The 23,031-nt window shown below is 42.3% G+C and overlaps 1 protein-coding gene across 2 annotated transcripts in view; it reads left to right on the top strand.

Moving 5' to 3' along the window:
- Positions 1–13,735, top strand: part of elavl4 (ELAV like neuron-specific RNA binding protein 4) — an 87,038-nt gene extending 73,303 nt beyond the window's left edge. The window contains exons 8-9 of one of the 2 annotated variants that reach the window (XM_052072866.1): positions 5,336–5,374; positions 8,444–13,735. In XM_052072866.1, the coding sequence (XP_051928826.1) occupies positions 5,336–5,374; positions 8,444–8,771 (367 nt within the window). In that variant the 3' untranslated portion in view covers positions 8,772–13,735. The remainder of the gene's footprint in view (positions 1–5,335; positions 5,375–8,443) is intronic. The other variant, XM_052072867.1, reaches the window with a different exon arrangement.
- The last annotated feature ends 9,296 nt before the right edge of the window (positions 13,736–23,031 follow it).

Here is a 23,031-nt window from a genome sequence, read left to right as displayed (position 1 = left end):
TTTTTTATCGGGCCTGCTTCGATAATGAAACACAGTCGATCAACCTCTCTATTTTGATCATAAGCGCCCCCCCCCCAAAAAAAACATACAAATAATATTTCGCCCTCCCCTCATCAAAGACAGACTCCTCTTCCTCCTTCCATCACCATTCAAAGCATTGAGCACTCGCCGTCGCACGGCCTCTGACTCTGCCATCATGTAACATTTTATGTGTGAACGTTTATCCAAGCGACCGTGTGGCCTTTAGAAGAAGAACGGGTGTCAACTTTGCACCCAATGCAGAGGAACTTTTCATATGAGACTGTCTGGTTCGGTCATTCACGTTTGTGTTTCCCTTTATTTCATCGTGCTGCCATTTTTCCAGCACTCTCCTGCATCCCTGGGCAAAAATGCATTTGTTTCTTAAAGCGGTTAGTGGTGAGAAATAAAAAATCAAATTTGCTCCCAATGGCCGTAAAAACACTTTATCCGCATAGATCGTTGCTGTGCAATAAAAAGGTAAAACAATTTTTAGTGGGGGGACGACTGTTTTACAGCAACGTTTTTCATAAAAACATCCCACATCTGACTTGGTTGAGTGAAAATATACCTTTATTGTCAGTCATCTGCTCAAAATATTACCTTCGTCATTCCAAGGACTTTTAGACTTGCCTCATAAAAGCCAGATGTCTTTCTACTTCCACACGTGGTCATCAGTTGTCTCTGGTAGTTCGCTTATGCTGTCTGAAGGGCGTTGGATGTGAATAATTGATGCCCCCCCCCCCCAAAAAAAAAATGTTTATAAGTGCCTCCATTAATAGTTTACCCCAACATATAATCTTACTTTGATTAGATTTTTACAACATAATCTTTAAAATAGCCTCCAGATTTGATTTTTGGTGTGTGGGGGGATGCACCGAATGTGCGACGAACACTCTACGTCACTTCCATTTACAACCCAGGCTAAACTTAGCTCCTTCCCACCATACAAAGACATTTGTCTCTCAGTCGAATTGTCTCACTTCAACGTTCTTCCTTAACACAAATGGCTTCTTTTCTATTCGGATTGGCTTTGGCACTGTTTTCTGGCATTACAGATAGAGCATTAAAAACAAATAAAAAATAAAAAACGATTTTCAGTGAATAGCTGAGGACAGGTGCTCATCTTCACTATGGTGAAACAGTTCAAAATTTCAGTCAACACCAAATATGACACTTTCACAAATAATCACCTCCTGCACATTTCCAACGAATAAAGTTAGGAAATTGGGCAGGGAGAACAAACGGGTTAAAAAATAAAAAAGTGAAGTAATACTCTTAAAGTTCTTCAACTCAGGTACGCTCCGAGATGCAATGCTTCTCTCTCCACAACGTTGAGTTGAAATGTGTTGAATAAATTTTGCATAATCCTGCTAACAAGCAAACCAACTGCAACAAAAGCATAATCTTCTTGGCAAGGTTAGAAATGTACGACTTCTCGGGGATTTTCTGATTTGGTGCGGAAAGTTCTTTGAAAACAAATGAAAAGCCTAAATGCATTCCTGCCCCAGGGCAGTCATCTCTATCATTTTATATCACATAATAAACGTCTTGACACCGTACGTACCACTTCATTTTCCCGTCACTCACCATGTGCATCATGTGAATGTACTGTAATACACACTTGCAAGTATTAAAATTCGTAGAGGCTCCGTGTCATCTCACCACGCGCACATGCGCGCAAAATAAAAGATGATGCATTCCATCATCCAAGACGATTTGGAATGTTTTGGGATTGTCACAAAATACACCCTCACAAATTCCTCTCTTTTTCAATAACACTAAGCCGGTCGTGCTGTTGATTCTCCGTCAAAGTCGGCGGCGGGAAGGTTTTTTTTTTTTTGCCGCGCTGCTTTCCCGGTGTGACACCTGAGCAATGTAGCGTGGCTGTGTGTCTGTGATACGCCAAGCCAATTTACAGGCTCGGCAGGAGAGTGTCGCTTCTCATCACAAATCACAACCACAGGACACTTCTTCGCTGCGTCCCTGCGCTCCCCACCTCACCACGCAACACTCTGGAAGTTTGAAACTGCTTTAAAGTGGGGATATTTTGCTTTTTCTGACGCTGACGTTGCAAATAGGCGCCTTTGCGTTCCTTATATGGCAAAAGTACTTTGAGCTGTCTAAATGTGCACACAAAATCAAAAAAAAATTTTAATGTGTCAATATTTTGTCAGACCATTAGCTAAAAAAAAAACAAGAAAAAATAACAATTCAGAAGAACCACTATCCCGAGTGCAACGCGTTCTGCAATGCACCAGACTTTGCTAACTATTTTTGTCAAATCGATACAATAAAATATCTTTTCGGGGGTCAAACATTTTATGCTTCAAAGTAACAGTGGTGAGCATTCAGAATTGTCGAGCAAATTCTCTTAACTGTGGTTTATTTTAAAAGTTTCCAGTGTACACCGCATTCTTTTCAAGTTATTGTTGAATTATTAGCTATGCTGTACGTAGCACTCGCGGCTACGTTCCTAAATCACAATCAATTCCATTTTTGTTTATCGTGTTATAATGACACTTTTCCCCGACCTCTGCTGGTACCGGTCTGTGGGAATAGGGGGAAATCACATACCCTCTCACACACACACACACACACACACACACACACACACACGCACACAATCTAAATGATTAATTCATGAACAACGCTTGGCTTTTGTGACATTTTAATAGCATATTTTTGGGTCCTTGTTCTCAAATGTACAACTTCAGATGTTCCGCTGTGTTGTATATTTGTTTGTCACTGGCCACATAATGCGATGGCTTTGCTACAAGCCAAGTCAACGTGCAGTACAAAGTGTCGGCATGGTCCCCCTCCACACAGCCGACATAATCGACTTCAGCATAATACTGTAAGCCCTGCAGCCCAGCTCGTTTCCGATTTTTGGCCCTTAACAAATGGCGCTAATTAGCAAATTACCCTTATTATATCCAAGGCAGGAACCAATTATAGCTGAAAACATTTTTGTTTCAAAAAGAAAAGGGAAAAAAAGCACCCATTCTTCCTTTAATGCCGTATTGAGAGAGCAAACAAAGGTGCCATTGTTTGTTTGCGTTTGAGAGGCAGTGCAAAAAAAAAAAAGCTGCTGAGCATTTGCATGGTGGGTATGCATGACTGTTAATTTGGTTGTGTGTGTCGGTGAGAGGGCGTTAGCAGCATGTTGTTTTGTGGTGGCCCGGTGGCCCAGTGGCCAGCAGATTTCTTCTTACTTTTGGCCCAGAGCGCTTTCTCTGTGCGTTCCCGCCAATTTCCTCGTTTACCGACATTCATTCCTTTACTTCATTTGCTAATTACTGCTAATGGGCTGCATTAAAGTGTTTTAAGTGGCTAACAATGTGAATTATGAAGTGGGTAAATCAAATGAACATCACAATATTTTTTGGTGAGTTGACCAATCGACGAGTCAACTTTAATAATCGTACTCGGCTAATCGCGAATCACGTTTTTGGCATCTCTTGCCCACCAATTTGCAGATGACTTTTGACTCACCCGTCTTCTGCCGTCATCAGACTGTATCGAGTGGTAAAATATCCAGACAACACGCTTGCAAAGTCTTCATATGCCTGTGTGGTTCAAAGTTTACAAAAATAAGATGGGAATAGCGGTTAGCCTCGCTAGCTTCCGCTATTCCAAATCTTGACAAAACATCAAAACAAATCTGGTCTTCCCCTCCAAAACATTCTAAGCAATTTTTTAAAAGCTTTTTCATCATTCAAATGGGAATGCCAACATATTGTCCTTGGAAGAGGTAATGAGTGTGCTACCACTACACTAGACCCTTGTCGCCAGGTTAAGTTTATAGTGTTTTCAAGAGGAACGAAGCGTCTCCAGCCAGCTGTTGCTCAATAAGCCATGGCCCCTGTCCATTAGGCTCTAGGAGTTAATAAGACATGAGACAGGCTGGGAGCAAGTGAGGAATGAAGGTCATTGAGTCATCAAGCAGACTGCATCCATCCAAGAGGGCCACCATTTTACACAGCCCGAAGGTTTCTTCATCCCTCTCACTCACACACGCGCGCACACGCTGATGGTCTCTTGAGGGACACATAAATAGGCACACAAACTGCCTCACCGCAAAGCTTTTAGCACAGCGCTCTAAAAATACTGTGAAGCCCCGCATGTTCACGTTTTGAAATTCACCTATTTTTGTTGGGAAAATAATATAAAAATATTGGTTGCCGGTTTCTTGTGACAGCTTGGGGCCAAGGAACTGTGTTGGATTGAGGGTAGGATCTGCAGTTTTTCAAACCATAGTCTTGTTTTGCCTGGGCACTAGTAACTGGCGAATTTTCACAATATGTGACAAGGCCCAGTTCATATCCCCCATGACGATCTGTTCAAACACTATGTTATAATATTTCAACATCTGCCACAAAGACACCGTACCATGGGTCACTAATCAAGGTTACCCCGAAGAACCTCATGAATCGCCCATGGGCCTGTTCTAAAAATAGCACCCCTGTGATGAGACATTGTGATTTCCTTGGAATGTTTTAGAAGTGATCATTTGAAAATGTAAACATTGGCAGAAATGTACAGAAATAAAGTAGTGCATAGTGATATTTGTTTCAGACTTTGCGAAATCACTTTTGATCATTGTGAATAATCATTAACATGATCAGCGTCTCACTCATTATTAACAATAATATATAAAGGTAATCTGAGCAAAATTTATTATTTTAAACATGTGTATCAAACTGGTAAGCCTTCGCATTAATTAGGACCCAAAGAAGTAGTTCTCAGTTTCAAAAAGGTTGGTGAGTCCTGCACTTGATGTTCATGACACATTCACTTGTGTTTTTGTTGGTTAAAATCATTATCATCTCTCATTCACTATCTTTCAAAATGTCGGTGTTATTAAACTGACAGAACTCCGTTAACGTGGTGGCACCAAAGAAATCGATCGCCACAAACCCTTCCTGTTTGAGCACTAGAGCTAGCTTAACCGTTCCCGCTAACTCAGTGCTAAGCTACGCTCTATTTCTCCCGGCATTAGCGTTTGTTGCGAGAACCCTGACTTGTTGGTGTACGCTGATGCTAAAGCGCTTTCACTTCCGGTGATCATGTGTTGAAAACATATGGTGGTAGTAGCGAGTGCTGTGTTATAGTGTGGGGACCGGAGCATCATGAACCACTGCTAGCTTCTTCTGGTGGGGGCTCCTCAGTGTCAGGTGCAGTGTCGAGATGGGGTCGTGTGTGTGTTGTTGAGTGAGAAGGATCACGCAGTTCCGACAGGGACTCTACATTAGTTCCACTGAGTAAGTCAACCATCTGCCCACCATTAACCCCAGAACCCTCCTTCTCTTTACAGGCTGGACAATTTGCTTAATATGGCCTATGGCGTAAAGAGGTAATTAAAACTTCAACCAATGCCAGATGTCCATGTTGACTCCGTTTTTTTTCCAGTATCCTTTTCATGTGATTTATTTTCGTAGTTTTTGTTGTCAATTTATGTTGAACAAATTTTCAAGGTGGATTGCATTTTCTGTTGTTTTTGGTTTGATTGTGTTTTACTCGTGAGCTTGAGTGTTTTTCAAATGCCCTAACAAGCACCAAAAAAAAGCAGAAAACAATTTGTCTTTGTTTTCAGTGGTGATGGATTTGCTTTCTTTTTATTATGACAAGTGCTGGTGTTGTTTGGATTGTTTTTTGGGTTGTTTGTGTACAGAATGGATTTGTTCTCGACTTCTTGATTTCTAGGTGTTGTTATTTATTTCTTCGGGATTCAGGTTCTCTAGCCTTGTCGCTGCATCCTAGCCTGGAAACAACATATGACATGAATGCTGACATTTTGTTGAGGGGGGCGGGCTCTGACACAAATGCATACATTGATATTGTTTGATGCAGCACATACTTTTGAAGCCAAATGTACACATTGGCTGCATGTCTTTTGGGAGCAGTTGCTGTGATCCGAGCAAGCTTAACGAGTACAAGCGATGAGGCTAGATGAACCTGGATCCTTGCTGGAAACAGGAAATGTTTCACTGCAGATGGCTCCGGCTTTGCTCTGCGCTGCTCAAATTTCCTCCTTTTTGCCTCCATATCTCATTTTTCTTTGCTTCGTTGCAACCATACAGTCGGTGTTACATAACCCGGCGAGTAGTAGCCATTGTTGTGATGTGCTGACAGCAGCATCTTGCATGTTGCAGGCACTTGGGACTCCATTCGGAGACAACTTATGTTATTGAGCAATGAAATGGAAATATCACTAATAATCAACTATGTATAGTGATAGCAACGTGTCCAAGTGGCGTAATGTTGTACTTCTTCAGATTGCAAACTCGGATCAGATTGAATCAAGAGTTAATCTGTTGGTTACAGCCAAGTAGGGTTATCAATTTTGCCTCAATTGATTCAAGACACAATTAATCAACAATCAATGCCACAAAATCAACTCATCAAGTGATCAACTGTTATGCCTGTCCCTCATCTGAATTAAGCATGCTGATTGCAGAGCATGTCATCTGCAAGTAGTTGGCTTTACTAAAGACGAAACAATGTGGTCAGCTGACACTGTTGCTATGCAACCGACGTTCTCGTCTATAATATCGGTTAGGGTTCATTCCCAGATTCATATGAGTGCCCGAACGCATACAATGCGAAAGGAAGTCCCAGAAAGTAACCCAAATGTAAAGACCCAAATGTAGTTGATCTTTGAAAACAAAAACAAAAACAAAACAAAACAAAAAAACAGACAAGTGTTTTTTTTAATGTAAAATCTTGAAGAAGAAAAAAAACCCACACTTGGCCACTACAATCGGTTTCACCCACAGATTGATGCGTATCGTCAAGTACAGTACAATCTCTTTTTCTGAAACCCCGCGGTACTTAATCGATGAAGGCAAATGGTTGGAGTAAGACCATGGAGTCAATGATTCAATCGTCCCAAGCCCTCGCATTGGCCAGGATCAGACTGTGCACCATCAAAAGTCATGTCGGAAGGTCGAAGTGATTGCGGGCCATATATAGTCACTGAAGATAAGAATAAGGGCGGGGGGGCCATGAGCAGCAAGCAGCGCAATCGATCAGTGCCATAAGCCCTGCAATAGTACAGAACAGAGAGACACCCTGCAGACTCTTGGACGAGTGGGAGGAATACGCTTTGTACCTTAATGCCACTGGGCTGTAAAGTGCTTCCACTTTGCATTTTGCTCTCTCGCTCTCTCCCTTTGCCCAAGAAACCAGCCTTCCCAGAACAGCTGCAGCAAGGCGGAAATCTCAATTAAACCATGCCCAATAATGCCTATAGTTGTTTCTTGAAGAGAGGTGGCAGAAGAAATGAACCTCTTTATCTCATTTACTTTTGATTTTAAAATGGGCCCTTTCTTTCCCTCTTTTTCCTTTCCTTTGAGCGGAAAGGCTATTAAGTGAACTCAACTGAGGATTCAAATCTTCTTGCATCGCAGGAAGAAGGAGAATATTACAAGGCCAATGAGAAGAGATTTAGTAGTCCGGTGCGTGATTTGTGATGAATTTCTAGCAATGCTTTTAATTCAACAACTTTCTGCAAATTTAGCTCTTGAAGGAGCCACTCAAGGGCGCCAAGAGAAAAACCCTCATTTGCATCTTCTTGGGCAGATATGTGGTAATTCCTGACAGAAGGCCTTTCACAATAAAGCGAATAAAAGATTTAAGAGCACACCTGTGCCCGTGCCAAAGTCAACCATGCATCGCAGCTCCCAATAAAGAAATATTCCAGTCGAAAATGACGAGTTGAAACGCAAAAGCCGGCAAGCGCCATTTTAGACAGGAATAAAGCCACGCCAACTTGCGAACGACCTATCGCGGCTTTGCTTTCACACAGCAAACTCAAACAACTCCTGTGTAATGTGTAATGGAACTTGCAGAAAACCTTTTTCACTCCAGCTAGCATCGGAACCACAAATATGCATGAAACCAGAAATTTAAAAAATCATTTTACCCACCAAAGAAAAAAAAAAAGCATTTGTGTGCGCTTGCATTTAAACTTTTGAAATAATTCAGAGCAAAATAACATAAGAGAGAAGACCACCAATTGAAGACCGAATCCCAAATCCAAGTCGCATGTATGCTCTCCAATGCCTGTCTGCCCTCCCCACATTGTCTGGGCTTGCTCAGGATGCGACGGCGGATGTCCTGGGGGATCTTCTTCTCGACATCAGCGATCCCGCAATGAATCCAAATATGTCAAATGGGATGGAAGAATCTCATTTTGAATCTGTAGTCTGTCTGATTACAATAACGAGAGGGCGGCTGGTCTCTCAGGGACCTCGCAAATGTTCTTGCAACATCCTGTAGAAAAATCTGCACGCTGTTGCCACTTAGCCTTTTTGTGTGTGTAGTTTCCCAATGCGTGTCCACAAAGTGCGGGTCTATTATTAGCATTCCCTTTCACTTCTATTCAATCCGATGTCTTTCTGTTCCACGCTTGTCCTCTCAGGTTTTCGCCCATCACCATCGACAGCATGACCAGCCTGGTGGGCATGAACATCCCCGGGCACACCGGCACCGGTTGGTGCATCTTCGTCTACAACCTGTCCCCAGATTCGGACGAGAGCGTGCTTTGGCAGCTCTTCGGGCCCTTCGGTGCCGTCAACAACGTCAAGGTGATCCGTGACTTCAACACTAACAAGTGCAAAGGTTTCGGCTTCGTCACCATGACAAATTACGACGAGGCGGCCATGGCCATCGCCAGTCTCAACGGTTACAGGTTGGGTGACCGCGTCCTGCAAGTCTCCTTCAAGACTAACAAGACCCACAAGTCCTGAACTCGAACCAGGTAGAAGCAGATGCAGCTCTGTCGCGCTCCAAAATCACCTCCTCCCCCCCTCCATCCTTCCCCCGCCCCCAGCTCCACACCTCCCTTCTGCCCCTCCAGTCACCACCACTACCACCACCCTCCACTGGAACATGAAGCAACCATCCAACCCAATTGAACTAGAAATGGCTTATATCATAACTTTGGACCTATAAGCCAATGTTGCCTAAGTATTCAAAAAAAAAGATGAAAATGTTCATGCATTTTGGGAAGTCCCTGAGAAAATGCAGGCTTCTGTTGTATATGCTTTCTGTTTTGTTCTAGTTGCTCAAATGAGTTTTCTCTTCGATGTAAACAGTAGCAAACCTCCACCCCACCCCACCCCTCCGGCTCCTCAATTTTAGTGAAGAGAATATCCTTTGTAGACCACTGTCTCGATTCAGGATTAGCTTTTCTTTTGTATATCCGGAACCCACTGTCGTTAGTATCCTGTGAACCTCCCAGTCACTTTAAGGGAGGGGGCTCTTTTTTAATAATTGGTGAACCATTCATTCATTTGTAGTTGTATTCAAAGATCCCCTTAAATGATTCTAGATGGGATTTCACACTCCCACCGATTCTGACGTAGTAGAAAAAAAGGAAAAAAAGACTTTCTAATGTTGTTTTTGTTTTGTATCGCAAACAAAACATAATGTCTTTTCCTCACAGGGAGATTGGGTGCGGGGTGGGGGATGGGTTAGCGTTCCTGATGACACATTCAGTAATTTAAGAAAAAAGAGAAAAAAAATAACACTGTTGCCAAAGAGAAGATCTCTTTGCTTGGAAAAAAAATGCGTTTAGAAAAAAAACATAAAAAAATAAATAGAAAGAAGAATCTATTTTTATAAATGATAATTAAAATAAGAATTATTGAGAAATTTTTACAAGAATCTGGATTTGAAAAAAGAGAAAAATATTTTGACTGGCTCACTGGGAGGGGGGAGGGGGGCACCACCTTGTCTTGTCGTTCTGCCAATGGTACTTTCTAGGCTCAGCGCTGGGAAGCCACGGTGGCGGCAGCGATTTTCTAGATGGAAGGTTTTGTGAAAAAGGAAACCAAGGCAGGTGATTTTGGTAATTTTTCACACATGTACGTACTAGTGCTTAATTATTCAATACCCAGAAGGGAAAGGGAGAGGGTAACCATCCTTATCGTCCAGAGCCCAAAGCAAGGAGACCCTTTGTCTGCTTCTTTTCCTGTTATCGTCATCAGTCCATATGGGGTATCAGTAACTACATATGTGCACATCAATCCATTCGGAAAAAGCATACTCTTCATGATATTGTTTCTCTTTGCTCTGCATTTGTGTGCAAACTTCCTTTTAGCGATCAACAGTAGGTGCTATACTACATTATTCACATATCTTAACTATCCGAGTTGGTTGTTCTATGTGTTGTTTCAAAAAAACAAACAAAAAAAAACATTTACTCTGTTGATGTTGGCATTGAATTGAGCTTATTTGTTTATTGTTGGCGCCCAAATAGTCTTGTGAGACTATTTTGTTGCAGAGAAACCAGATCAACTCATTTGGGTAGGAGAAAAAATTTCATATACTATATATATATATATATATGAATGGAAAAAAGTCACTGAACAAATTTTATTTCTTTCTTTTGCTTTGGGTTTTGTTTGGGGGGGCTTGCTGGCTTTTGCGTTACTTGCTGATCGTGAAGCTTTTGTCCAAACTTAACGATGATTAGCTAGTTCCTTTAGTCGCGATATTTGTTTCCTGAAAAGGCGATCTATGACTACTGCGTCTTTCTTTGCTCTGTACAAATAGATGATCTATCTCTCTCTCAATATAAATATATATATATATATCTATATATACATAGTCAACATTTGTTTTACAATATCTACTGTACTATCTGAGTTGTCACTGTTCTTTAGTTGGAGCTTGTCTTTTTCATATGGCAACTTATTATGAAGTGGTGGTTCAGTTACTTAGAAAAACTTTGTGAGGAAACTGTTCAATTGTCGTCATGTTGCTTGTGGAGAAAAAAAAAAGAAGAAAAGGTTTGGATTAACTTTACGTTCCTGCCGCGGCAAAAAAAAAAAAAAAAAAGAAACCGAACAAAAAGCTTTGAATATAAGTGTGTTTGGATTTACTGATCTATTTTTGTTCCACTATTTATTTATTTCTATTTATTTCTATTTATTATGTATTTATGAACCACTTAATTTATCTGTGTATTTATGTATTTATTTGTTTCATTGTCTGTGTATTTGAGTGATTCTGGTACAGGGAGGGGGGCGTTTCTGAGCAAAAGGGAACAAAGCGACTCGTGGAGAAGCTCTTCCAGTAGTCCACTGCACTGAGAGAACTTTTAGTACATTTGTGCTTTGTACCGATATATCAAAATGACCATATTTAAAATAAAAAAAAGAAAAAAAATCTAAAAGTCAGGAAAACTAGAAAAAAAATGTCTGGAGGGCCGGGGAACGCTCTTCCCTTATTACTAGAAACAGTTACTCGCTATGCATAACCTAGTTATTAATAGTTCTATTTGCTATTGCTTTTTTCTTGTCTTGTTCAAAAATGAAATCTTTAGATCTTTTCCAATGAAGTTTAGTCTTAATAGAATGTTATAAACAGTCGTTCTGGTTCAATATAACCTGTGATAAGTTTGTGTAGTTCTCTTAAGCCACTCCGTCCACACCCTCCCTCCACTTACTACCGCTTTGTGATGAAACCTTTATGCAAAACTGTACGTCTGAAAGCATACGTCTACGTATTTATTGTAACATCCAGCCCACGGAGGCTTCGGGCGTGTCGACGTTTTAACGCCTGCTCTTGTTTGAGGGTCCACTCGATTGGTTTTCAAGACTTCTTTTCAAGTTTTCAAATTGTATACCGACAAATCTTTAAAAAATATATAGAGAGAAAAAAACTACTATACTGAAGAAGTACTCTGGAGAGATGAAAAGTGATTGTACCGATTCTATATTTTCTATACTCTAGTATGATATATATTCTATATTTTGAAAAGTAAAATGTAGGGTTCCAGACGTATCACCATACAAAATTGGATTCTTTTGTTCAACAGCATGAAGGTGTGTGTGTGTGTGTTTATGTGTGTGTGTGTGTGTTTGAAGAGTAAAACGCACACATGCATCTCAGTCATGTGACATCATCATCACGTGTGCCGTCATACACGCAAGCAGACCCCTTCATGCCCCTCGACGGGGGCTTGAATTTATGCAACGACCCCGGTAGAATGTTGTTCCGATGTGTCCGTTTCCTACACTGTGTGACCTCCTGCGACGCGTGCCTGTGTTCCGCCTCTTTGTGTGTATGCGTTTGTCCGTTTGGGTGTGTTTGTACCCGCCAACCAGCCACAACATTATGACTTTGAGAGCCAATACATGAGTTGTATCACACATTGCTCCTTTGCAAAAATGACAATGAGTAGTTTTGATAGACAGTGCAATCTTAGCAATGGGCTTTTTCTTGTTTATTTACAATATTTGCGTGACCACAGTTACTTCTTACCCCACATATTCAAGATTCACGACTCGCAAATTCACCTAGTCCTGAATTTTTGGCTACGTCCAGTCACGTCAAATAGAAAGTGAAAGTGATGCGTTGGCTTCACACTGTGGCATATTGGCGCTAAAGAGCTATGTTGAAGTGAGAGTTAAGCTTCATTTTGTCAGGCTTTTGCCGCGTCTAACAGAAAACTAGTGATTTGGCGTAACATGGGGCCAAGGAACTATGTTGAAGTAAGTGGATCAGCGTCATTTTGTCAGGTCATCACCTTGTGTGAGAATAATCTAGTGCTATGGTGCCATCCTGTAGCATCTTGGTGCCAAGGTACTATGTTGAAATTAGAGGAGGAGCTTCATTTCCCAGGCGGTCGCATTGTTTGACAAAAAGTAGTGTTTTGCCACCATCTTTGTGGCATCTAGAAGCAATTATAAGTCTTTATTGGGGTGTCAATTGTCACGATCACTGTACGTACATGAAAGTCAAAAGATTTGAACTCGATCTCAGTACCCTTGCTGATGTGACAAGGTGGTTGAATGGGCAACGCGTCTGAATTTCCGGTTTGTTTGGACTCTAACTGGAATTTAGAGCATGGCATTATTTATTTACAGCTGCTTAATCGGTCTGTGGGCAGAATCGTGGGGTGTAATAGTGGTAAACATAACTGCCGCACAGTGTTGAAATTCAACACTATGAACATCATCATTCTGTTGTGCTAGCGTTCTCAATCGTGTGGCTGTCAGGTGCGTGTGTGTGTGTCTGTGTGTCTGTGTTTGTGTGTGCAAGTCATGGGGCTTCGTCATCCTGGCTCCATGTCCCACACCAGTGGCTCCCACCACCATCCCCGTAGCGCCTTATAGTCAGTGAGTGGCAGGCTGCCGATAGGAACAAGGCAGCCAGTAGTGGAGGAGGGAAGGTGAACAGAGGAACTCGGCTCTTCTTCTTCTTCTTGTCAGTTTTCTTTTTGTTTTTGGTTTTCCCCTCCTGAGATGTGTTTGTTTACTATCTGATTTTAAAAAAAATCTATAAAACAAAATCCTTAAAGACAAAAAAGCTGAAAAAAATGTCGGTGGAGCCCTGTGGGTTGCGGCTCGCTCTCTCTCTCTCTCTCTCTCTCTCTCTCTCTCTCTCTCTCTCTCTCTCTCTCTCTCTCTCTTCTCTCTCCCTATTCTCTCCTGCTTATGTTATTACTTAACAATTATTAACAATGATGATGATTATTATTATGGTTATTATTGCTATTATTCTTAGTATTCTTATTCTCATTATTAATCTAATTACTGCGATGAATGACTTCATGTTATCCTTGCTAGTTTAGGTCATTTCTGAAACTGGAAACAAAATAGAAACTCTTGCTGTAAATGTTTGTTTTTTCTTTTTCATAAAACTGTTGTGTTTGAATTATTTGTACTTTTGAATGTTGGGACAATAAAATGAGGTGTCAAGAGCTCGGACATCTTGGAGTGTTATGTACACACTCACAGGCACGCACGCACACATGATGCTACATTTGTTACACGTACAAAGTTATATACAAGATGTTGACGGTCCTGATGGGACGTTTCGACTTTGTGAGTGGAATGGGCACGCCGCTGCAGCAGAAGTGAGTGTCCAAGAGAGTGGAAACCACTATGTGTGGGGCACATGAACAATCTGGCTCGAGGGACAGTCTCCAAGTGTCCACTTCACAGCACAGATGCGCTTATGTTATGTCGAAACTCTCGTGTGCTAGTCACACACAGCATTTAAAGGCAATTAAAGGAGACACCTTGATTGGTTATGATTGAAGTAGCCTGTGATTGCTCCCACAGCGACGCAGCTCTCCCTCTCGCTGATCTGCCGGCCTTCGTCTGCAAAATTACCAACATTGGGTCAAACTCCTCGGCGCATGATTTACACTGGTCAGGAAAACAGACTACGACCCTACAGCTGTTGTGACGTTCATCTTGTTTTATTTATTATTATCCTATTGTTTGGACTACAATAGTATTGTTCTCTTTTCTGAGGTGTGTTATGGTTTAAAATATGCAGAGATTTTTTTCCCCTTTATTAAAATTGTTTTAAATTGATCTAGTTTTCAGAGGTCTGAACAGATTAATGGTTTTTCGGGAAAATATATTTTCCCGAATTCTTAAGTCAAGGTACTGATTAAAAATATAACTTATTTAATTACTTCCTTAAAAATATAACATCAAACACATGTTATCTTTGCATCTCCTTTGAAATATTGGACGTTTTGTGTAAAAAGTTCAGAAGAAATTTAGCATCAAATCAGTCTGATGACATTCCTGTACAGCTCAGAAACACTTTGACGACATTATTGCACCGTATCTGGGGTTCACTATGCTATGCGGTGATCTAGTAAATAAGCCACGTAACAATCCACCATCCTGTCAGCATTCATGTGTCTTCCTAAAGTCACATCAAATAAGTTGTATGTTTATACAAGTGTAAAAATAATTCAAGAGTATTGCAGCCAATTTCATGATACGAGGAATGTCGCACGTATGGAAGTGCAACAGAAGTATTGTCGGTGAAGCGTTCTTTTAACTGGCAAGTACAAAAAGAAGTTAACTACATTTTAGAAATAAGTAGGACTTGGAAATAATGTACTGTGCCATGTTTTAAATTAATTCGGATGACGGAGCCCCAGAGAAAGGCAAAACACATTTTGTTCTGACTTAATCTATATTGTGCTGAGCAGACTGGACAGGTTTCCTGTCGCAATGCATTACAATTACTTCATTGCAAGAGTTACAGATGGATGAGTCTGTTGGGCAGCTCAGTTGGAACTCAAATGAGGACAAGCGCTATAGAAAGTGGATGGAAGGATGGGTTTGTCGGAACCAGGCTAAGGATTAGTCAAGGCAATACACTAGATGCCTTGTCTGTATTTTTGCCTCGAAGCATTAAGTACATTTTTAATCAACGTTACTTTTTCCTTTTCACATTCTCCTGCTTCATAAAGAAAGAGGGGAAGAGGCCGATCGTGCCACAAGGTTTAAAATCAGTATTCTAAGAAGAACAGGCAAGGCAGTAATGTCCCGTAATGACACCTATAAAAACTAAATCACACCGGAGAATATTACAGAGCTTGTGGAGGAAATGATGGCTGTTCGAAAATGATATGTCCAGACACTCTTGTCTTCCCTCTCGCTTTGTTAGAAACCTAATGACCTGACACTCTCATCAAGGTCGACTCCAAAGCAGAGTCAACGCAAGTCCACTTCCTTCAGGCTTCTAAGGCTTCAGTAGATTAACATTTGGAAGACTCGTTTTAACTCTGCTGAAACAATGGCACCGACCGAAAGTGGTCCAATTTTCTTGACCACAATTTTAGTGTAAAATACGCTTGAAATTTCAAATAATTTTTGACAATTTGTGATGTCGTCATATCAGACGAGCAATAATCACACCAAACTAGAAAAGAAAAGACCTCTGAGCATGAGTGTCAAACTTGAGGCTAGATGGCCAAATCTGGCCCACCACATATTATGTGGTCCACTAAAGCATATAAAGTGTCTAAATTTTGTTTCTTTGTTCTTTTTGTCCGAAAATCGTCACCATTTTTTTTAAATTTGAACTGATATTACTAGCATTTTAACATAAATTGGTCAATACTTGTGTACTCGTCGCTAACTCAAGCTAACTCATGAGCTTCAGCGCACGCTAGCTCCATGTATAATCTTAATTCGTTAGCAAAAGTGTCTGTGATCTTCACCTTAGCGGGTTTTCCCTGGGCTTGTCATGATTCGGTTTAGGGACCAACAGGTGGCATTGTAGGGCTCCCCTGGCAGCTGCACACTTGTTGGTCATAGGTAATCAGGCCTTTAAAAGGACTCCCATCGCAAACACTCAGTGTCGGGTCATTTGTTGCTTCTTGCTACTGTCACGTCTGTTGCTGTTTGCTCTTGGTTTCTGTCATGTTTAGTTCATTGATATGTTTTAGCCTTAGTCATGGTTTTTGTTGGATACTTTGGACTTTGTGTGTTTTGGATTTAGTTTTCTTTGTTTTAAATACAATTCTTCAAATATACCCTGTTCCTCCCTCCTGCCTGCTTTTTGGGGTCCACCACCACCTCGTAGCAGAAGCCCTACAATGTGGTCCCACCGAGATCGCTGTCTCAACAGTTTGACGCAATTCTCAGACCCTAAAGAATCTAACGAGCAACAACAACAACAACAAAAGGAAGCTAGCATACCAACTGGTTATGCTTATCACCCTGTGATGCAAGTAGGGCTGGCTGTGAGTCTGTAGTTTCCGTTTGACCATGGCCCAAGCAGGGCTTACAGTTTTCTATCTAGTGTAAACTAAATCTTCATTTACAAGCGAAAAACGTCCGATATGTAAAAAAAAAAAAAAATTGATGTCAAAGTAAATCTGATGGTGTTTCTTGCAATGCGGGTTGCAAGAAAAATTCGGAAGAAAAATCGCAATGTTGAGGGATAAAACAAAAATCATGATTGGATTATTTTGTAAAATCGTTCTGGCCTACACTCACAGCTGGGATAGGTCCCAGCTCACCCTTGACCCTAATAATGACAAAGTGCTAAAGAACAACCCTACTAAATGTCTACCAAAAAAAATAGGTTTTATGCTAGCAGCTTGTTCCATAATTAGCAATTCACAACGCACAGCATGTAAATGAGGAGGCCAAAATAAAACATGCTCCGCCGGGGGGGGGGGGGATGCTCGCCTAGTTCCGTCACCTGCTGCAACCATATGATACCGACTCTCAGCTTCTATATAAACCACTTTTCATCTGCTTTGGTGAGAGCGCATCACACCCGCTCCGTGGTGTGAATGTCAGCATCCTGCCGCGCCGAGATGCAAAAGGCAGCTCAGCCAAATGACAAGCGAGAGGCAGCACAGTCGGAAGCGTATTATATCATAAGGAGCTACTTGTCTTTGGCAAATCTTCCCTAGTCAAATCTACAGCGGGGGAGCCATTGTTGCCCTCCAGCTCCCCTTGGTATGCGCTGACGTTAACGATGTGCCTCTTTTCACCCCTTTTGTCTACTTTACTGAATCTAAAGACTCATAACTTCAATGTGTGCTATTTATTAAAAGGTGCGCGCGACGACGAGGCCCTCGTTTCCTTCTCTTCAGGAATACACACACGCACACACGCATGCAGTGATCACACAGATTGTTTTATTAGACTTTGAGGCCACATTTCGGGCATTTTCTCGGATTCATGACGAGCTGCTCTTTACAGCTTGACTTTCTTTAGATAGCATGACGTTCAACTTACACAGGCATGTTTTATATTTATTGATTGATTGATTAATTAAAGTAGACCCCTACATTGTTTACAGTACTTTGTCATCTGAATTTCCACCAGTTTAAACAAGGCGTTCTGATTAATATTGTGTTTGTGGAATATGAGTTAAGCAGCAAAATCTGTGTTTTCACTATCTCAGGCGGCGGCCATTTTGCCACTTTCTGTTAACTGAAAATGACATCACAGGTGCTTGGGGCTTAGTTAACGACCATTCATGGCTCACCTGTTTTCTGAAGCTGAGCTATCTCATAAAACTCAAAGTATCAGTGCACGGTTATGAGCTTGAGTAGTGGGTTTTTTGTTGTTGTTGTTGTTTGTTTGTTTTGTGTGGAGTGTGAAAAGACAAGAGCAGGCCCCGGAAATGACAAGAACATGGCCAGATGAAGTGCCCTTGTGGAAAGATATTGAATCCCAAGCAGCTTCAGGCAGTAGGAGTGCTGTTTTGCAACAGCGATTTGCCCGATTCTGCAGTAGGCAGTCCCTCTGGAACAGACAGGAATTCATCAGCAGGTGTTGTCATGTAAATACAACACTGGCAAAGAATGAATCACTGTTATTGCCTGTGTGCAAAATGGCACCACTCTGGCAAGTTGGAAATAGGTAAGAATAAGTTTAGCATGTAGTTGACCTTGGATCATCTTGTTCTTGGCTCACGTGTAGACAACGCTTTGGTCCTTTACAATTACAGGGTCACAGTGTGTGGGAGTCCAGGCTGGTGCATCAAACCCAAAACCAGACAGACTCGGGCGCTCCAGTGAGAGCGTATACATTATTTACACGCCATCTGCTACACCGGCTCACTCGCATCTTTCCCGTTGCATGACGCACAAAATAGTTGCATTCGTCTCAGCTGCAACTTTTTTGCACATGCAAATAAGAACATGGTGCCTCTCAAGAGCACACACTGTGTACAGTGCCATGTAGCACAATCAAAACAATTTTCACATACAGTGAATATTGTGGTTTATTGTTTGCATGCTTCCTATTTGGCGGAAGAAATTGTTTTCCAATCATTTTTTCACAGAACCTGGATATCCAGGAAACTTTTACTCGTGTGTCTTCAGCGCAGTCCCATGTTGTGTGGCAACATTCCAGACAGTGCTGAGGTTGAATGGAACACATTCGGACGAGGACGCCTCTTCAGTGTAATAAGTGAGCAGAGAAAAAAATACTGTGTATCCCTCGAAGTGTTGTTGTGTAATCTGTCTGTATGTGTTGCTCCTCCACGTGTGTGGTGTGTGAAAGTAGCAGTTTTGTTAAGGTTTCTCATGATTTTAAATTGACTGCTCATTTCTTAGGTTTTGCATTAGGAGCAGATGATGAGAAGAAATGTTGTGGTATGGTTGAACCATTGTGGTCCTGGTCCGGTATTTTTATTTGTTAATATACTTATTTGTACAATCTTTAATTCTTTTTCGGTATATGGGTCTGTATTGCTGCCAGTATTATACAAAGACATCAACTGGAAGGGCCATTTGAACAGCTTGAAGCAAGAATGTTTTGCATTGTATTTGGAGAGCTTGCAGAGAGTCTTCATCTTGTCGTTTCTTCAAACCATTGATGGATAACTGGCAGCCCACTCCCGATTAATTTCTGAAAAAAATATAAGGTATATATATTGTTGCTAATTGATCATTGAAACCTGTAATACCGTTGTTAACCATAAGATGGCAGAGCTCACTCTCCAGTGCCTCCAACGCCGAGGCTGCAATTGTGAAGAAGAGCATGCCGTGGCACTGGCCAACACAACAAAAGTCCAGCAACGACCGTGATTTGTTTTCCCCACCCCACAGGTGAAGTCAATTTGTGTCCTCCAATAGCATAGATATGCTCAACGCTTAATAGTGTTTCAAACGCGTGGCTTAATTTCGGAAGCATGTTACAGAGGAGCACCCATCAGGACCAACTTTCCTGCTCTATGCTGGCACAGTCCGCTCAGGTGAGTGAGCTTGCTCTTCATTTGGAGATTTGAATGATATGCAAGAAAACAGAGGGTCGTATAAGATTACAATTTTCAGTTGATTTTGGGAAAACGTGCGCAAAATGAGTTCTTGCAATTAATGTCGGTTTGCTGTTCAACAGTTTTGTGCCATTTTTGACCGGGAATTTTTATATAAGAGGCCCTGGGACTGTCCAGCACCGACATTCCTCCCAATCAAAATCGATGCTGGTACGCGCGTGCTGCCGAGAATGTGCAACCACCAAGCGCAGATTCTCCTGCTTTGACAAGTCGTGGCCAAAAAATGCTGAAACAATCCACATCAGGTCCACACGACATGACAACAACACATGTTGCAAAACAAAACACAAAAAACAAAAACAACATAAAAAAGCAAGGCTCTTGAAGAGCACTTGCCAACGGCTGCCTACTTGGGCGCCATCTTGGGAGACGGGGGGGGGGGGGGGGGGTATTCTTTTGCGCAGTTGGGAATTGGATCTTTCTATGAAAATTAAAATATATGAAGATACTCCTCTATACATTGACTCAATGCCAAAACGGTCCTGCAAACGTGTTGCTTAAAATAATAGAAGTAAATATTCCATTCTTCCAACAAGCCATAGGCTGTGTTGTTTAAAAATCTGTCAATTTGTAGTTTTCACATTTTGGTCCAGGCTAGTGTTATTGCTCATTCCCACTAATGATGGCATGAAATGCGTCGCGGCATGGGCAACAGACAACAGATTGTTGCCCCTAAGCAAGAACGGTGTCAGTTGAGAACGCTGGAAATGTCGCATTGGAACGTGGAAACTTCCCAGGGGAGCACTCTGACAACTTCCTGAACGGGATCCACAGCTTATTAGGCTCATTTGTGTCACCTGCTCACTTCCACCGGCACAAAGGGCCTCCTGAGTAGAATTTATTTCTCTCGGAATAATCTGGCAAAGTGGAAGGAATTCACCATGTCAGGTAAGGACTGTTTAATACTGTTAAATACTATCTGTGTATATATATATGTACACGGATAGTATTTATTTCCGATACGTCACCAATATATATATATTTTTTTTTTTTCGTTTCTGTGTCCGTCCTTCAAAATATTGTGATATGTGAAACTGATCCCCACCCCCCAAAAAAAAGACAGTTGACTGCTGGTATAGAAAACCCTGTCTGATATTTGATACAGTGATACAAAGTGGGCACAACTCTCACTGCCGTAGAAGAAAAAGAAAATGCAGTCAGCACAACAAAGGCATAAAGTATATTTACTGCAAAACTCATTTGGCAAAGCACTTAAGTAGAACATAAATCTTCTCTATAGGGCGCAAAGTCACTGCTTGGACCTTAAGTGGCCAAAGTGAGATGTAATCCAGGGCCTTCATCAATCCTGCTTGTATTGTTCCCCAACAGAAATGTATTCTCTCTGCTCGCGATGACATTTTCCCTCCCTTTCGCCGCCTCGGCTTGCACATGTTTGCTTTTGGCGCGTGCCTCCGTGTCAAGCGCACTGGTGCTATTTGTCGCTTGGACGCTGATGGCTGTGATAATGGTGACTGTGACAGTGAGAGGTGCTTTTGTGGGCTGGTGGAAGCAGCACAGCCCCCACCAGTCCCCCCGCTGTTTGCACAGGGTGATCCGCAGCAAGCCCCCCCCCCCCCTACAGTCACTGCCAAACACAGGCACTGCTTCGAGTGTGTCATGGTTGCATGCTATTTCTTTGTTCGCGTTTGATCAGTGCTTTAATGATGATGTGTAACTAAATTGTTTCTCAGTGCAAGACATACTGTACCTCCTCCAAGGCCGAAATGACCGTCTTCATTTTCTTCCAATGTCGTATCGTACAGAATCATGCTGACTGTAGGACGTGTACAATAGCTTGCATGTCTTTCAATTTCTCATAGCTGGTCTTGTTGCGCGAAATCAGTGGTACCTTGACTCGCAAGTTTAATTCGCGATCTGAATTCCGGATTATTCTTTTTCGGGCCTTTGCCATATTCATTCATTCATTCATCTTCCGAGCCGCTTGATCCTCACTAGGGTCGCGGGGGGTGCTGGAGCCTATCCCAGCTGTCTTCGCGCAGTAGGCGGGGGACACCCTGAATTGGTTGCCAGCCAATCGCAGGGCACACAGAGACGAACAACCATCCACGCTCACACTCGCACCTAGGGACAATTTAGAGTGTTCAATCAGCCTGCCATGCATGTTTTTGGAATGTGGGAGGAAACCGGAGCACCCGGAGAAAACCCACACAGGCCCGGGGAGAACATGCAAACTCCACACAGGGAGGCCGGAGCTGGAATCGAACCCGGTACCTCTGCACTGTGAAGCCGACGTGCTAACCACTGGACTACCGGGCCGCCCTTTGCCATATTGAACAGAATAAATAATGTTTCCGGCAAGAGTTGTCATCGCGGGAATGTCCCATGAATTGAGAGTGAATCGGCAGTGCCTCGACAGGACTTTAGCGCCATTTCTTATCTTCCTGAAATCAGCTTGTTGTAAGCGGCAGTAAAGTCAAGAAAGTATATGAGGAAGAGCAGGTTGGATCTCACCAGTTAGTGTGTGCAGGGGCTGCTTGCTACAACTTGCACAAGCAGAGCCCCCGTGTGTGTGCGTGTGTGTGTGTGTGTGCGTGTGTGTGTGTGTGTGCGTGTGTGTGTGTTGGTTCAGCACACATGATACGACCATTTCAACTGATGGAGGCCGCAGTTCATATTCTCCACTGCTCACTCTGTTTAGTTTCAATTTCTTTGATGACATGAATTATTAGTTCTCAATTCCACTAAACAATCATACAATTCTTTGGCCCATGCACTACCGCAGAGCAAATTTGAATCTGGTACGACTATTTACGGTTTAATTGTGTTCAGATGACTGCTGTGAAAGAGGTCATGAAAACAACAAAGCCAGTCTTGGCCAAAGATGTTGTCTGAGCGAGTGTGGACATTTTTCAGGTCTTCCAGAGTATGCACGTGTTGTTGTGTGCACGCGAACAACGACAAAGCCAAATATTGTACGTGTGTGTGCGGATGATTTCAGCTCGGCAAGTCCGCCACCCAACCATCTGTCACCACGGGGCCACCGTGTTCCGAAGCCAATCATCTCCTTCCAACAGCTTCTAGCGTCCTTGCTCCATTTTCCAACAACGCTGCGCCACGCCAAACACACGCACACGCACACACTCACTCACACTCAATGGCAACGTCTGCCACATGCTGCTATCAGCAGACGCACTCACTCACACTCGCAAACTTAACGATCGCACAAAGGCCGCCCCTTGGACGTGTCTGTTGGCGGAATTGTGTCGGTTCCAAATTGCCGCTTGTTTGGAAGTTCTCAGAGACTCTGATGAACAAGTTACCGGTAGGTTGCAGTGCTTCGGATGAGCCTATTGTGTGACACGTGGACTCTTTGGAGTGATTAGCACTGTCTACTACCTCCCCCACTGTTCAAGCACAAACTCGCATATACAGGTGCGGTTCAATGAATTTGAATATCGCGTTGTGGATTTGGGAACA

This window comes from Hippocampus zosterae, chromosome 8, assembly GCF_025434085.1.
Source record: "Hippocampus zosterae strain Florida chromosome 8, ASM2543408v3, whole genome shotgun sequence".
Lineage (NCBI taxonomy): Eukaryota > Metazoa > Chordata > Actinopteri > Syngnathiformes > Syngnathidae > Hippocampus > Hippocampus zosterae.
Note: the sequence above shows the minus strand (reverse complement) of the source record. Positions and strands in the feature narration are given on the sequence as shown.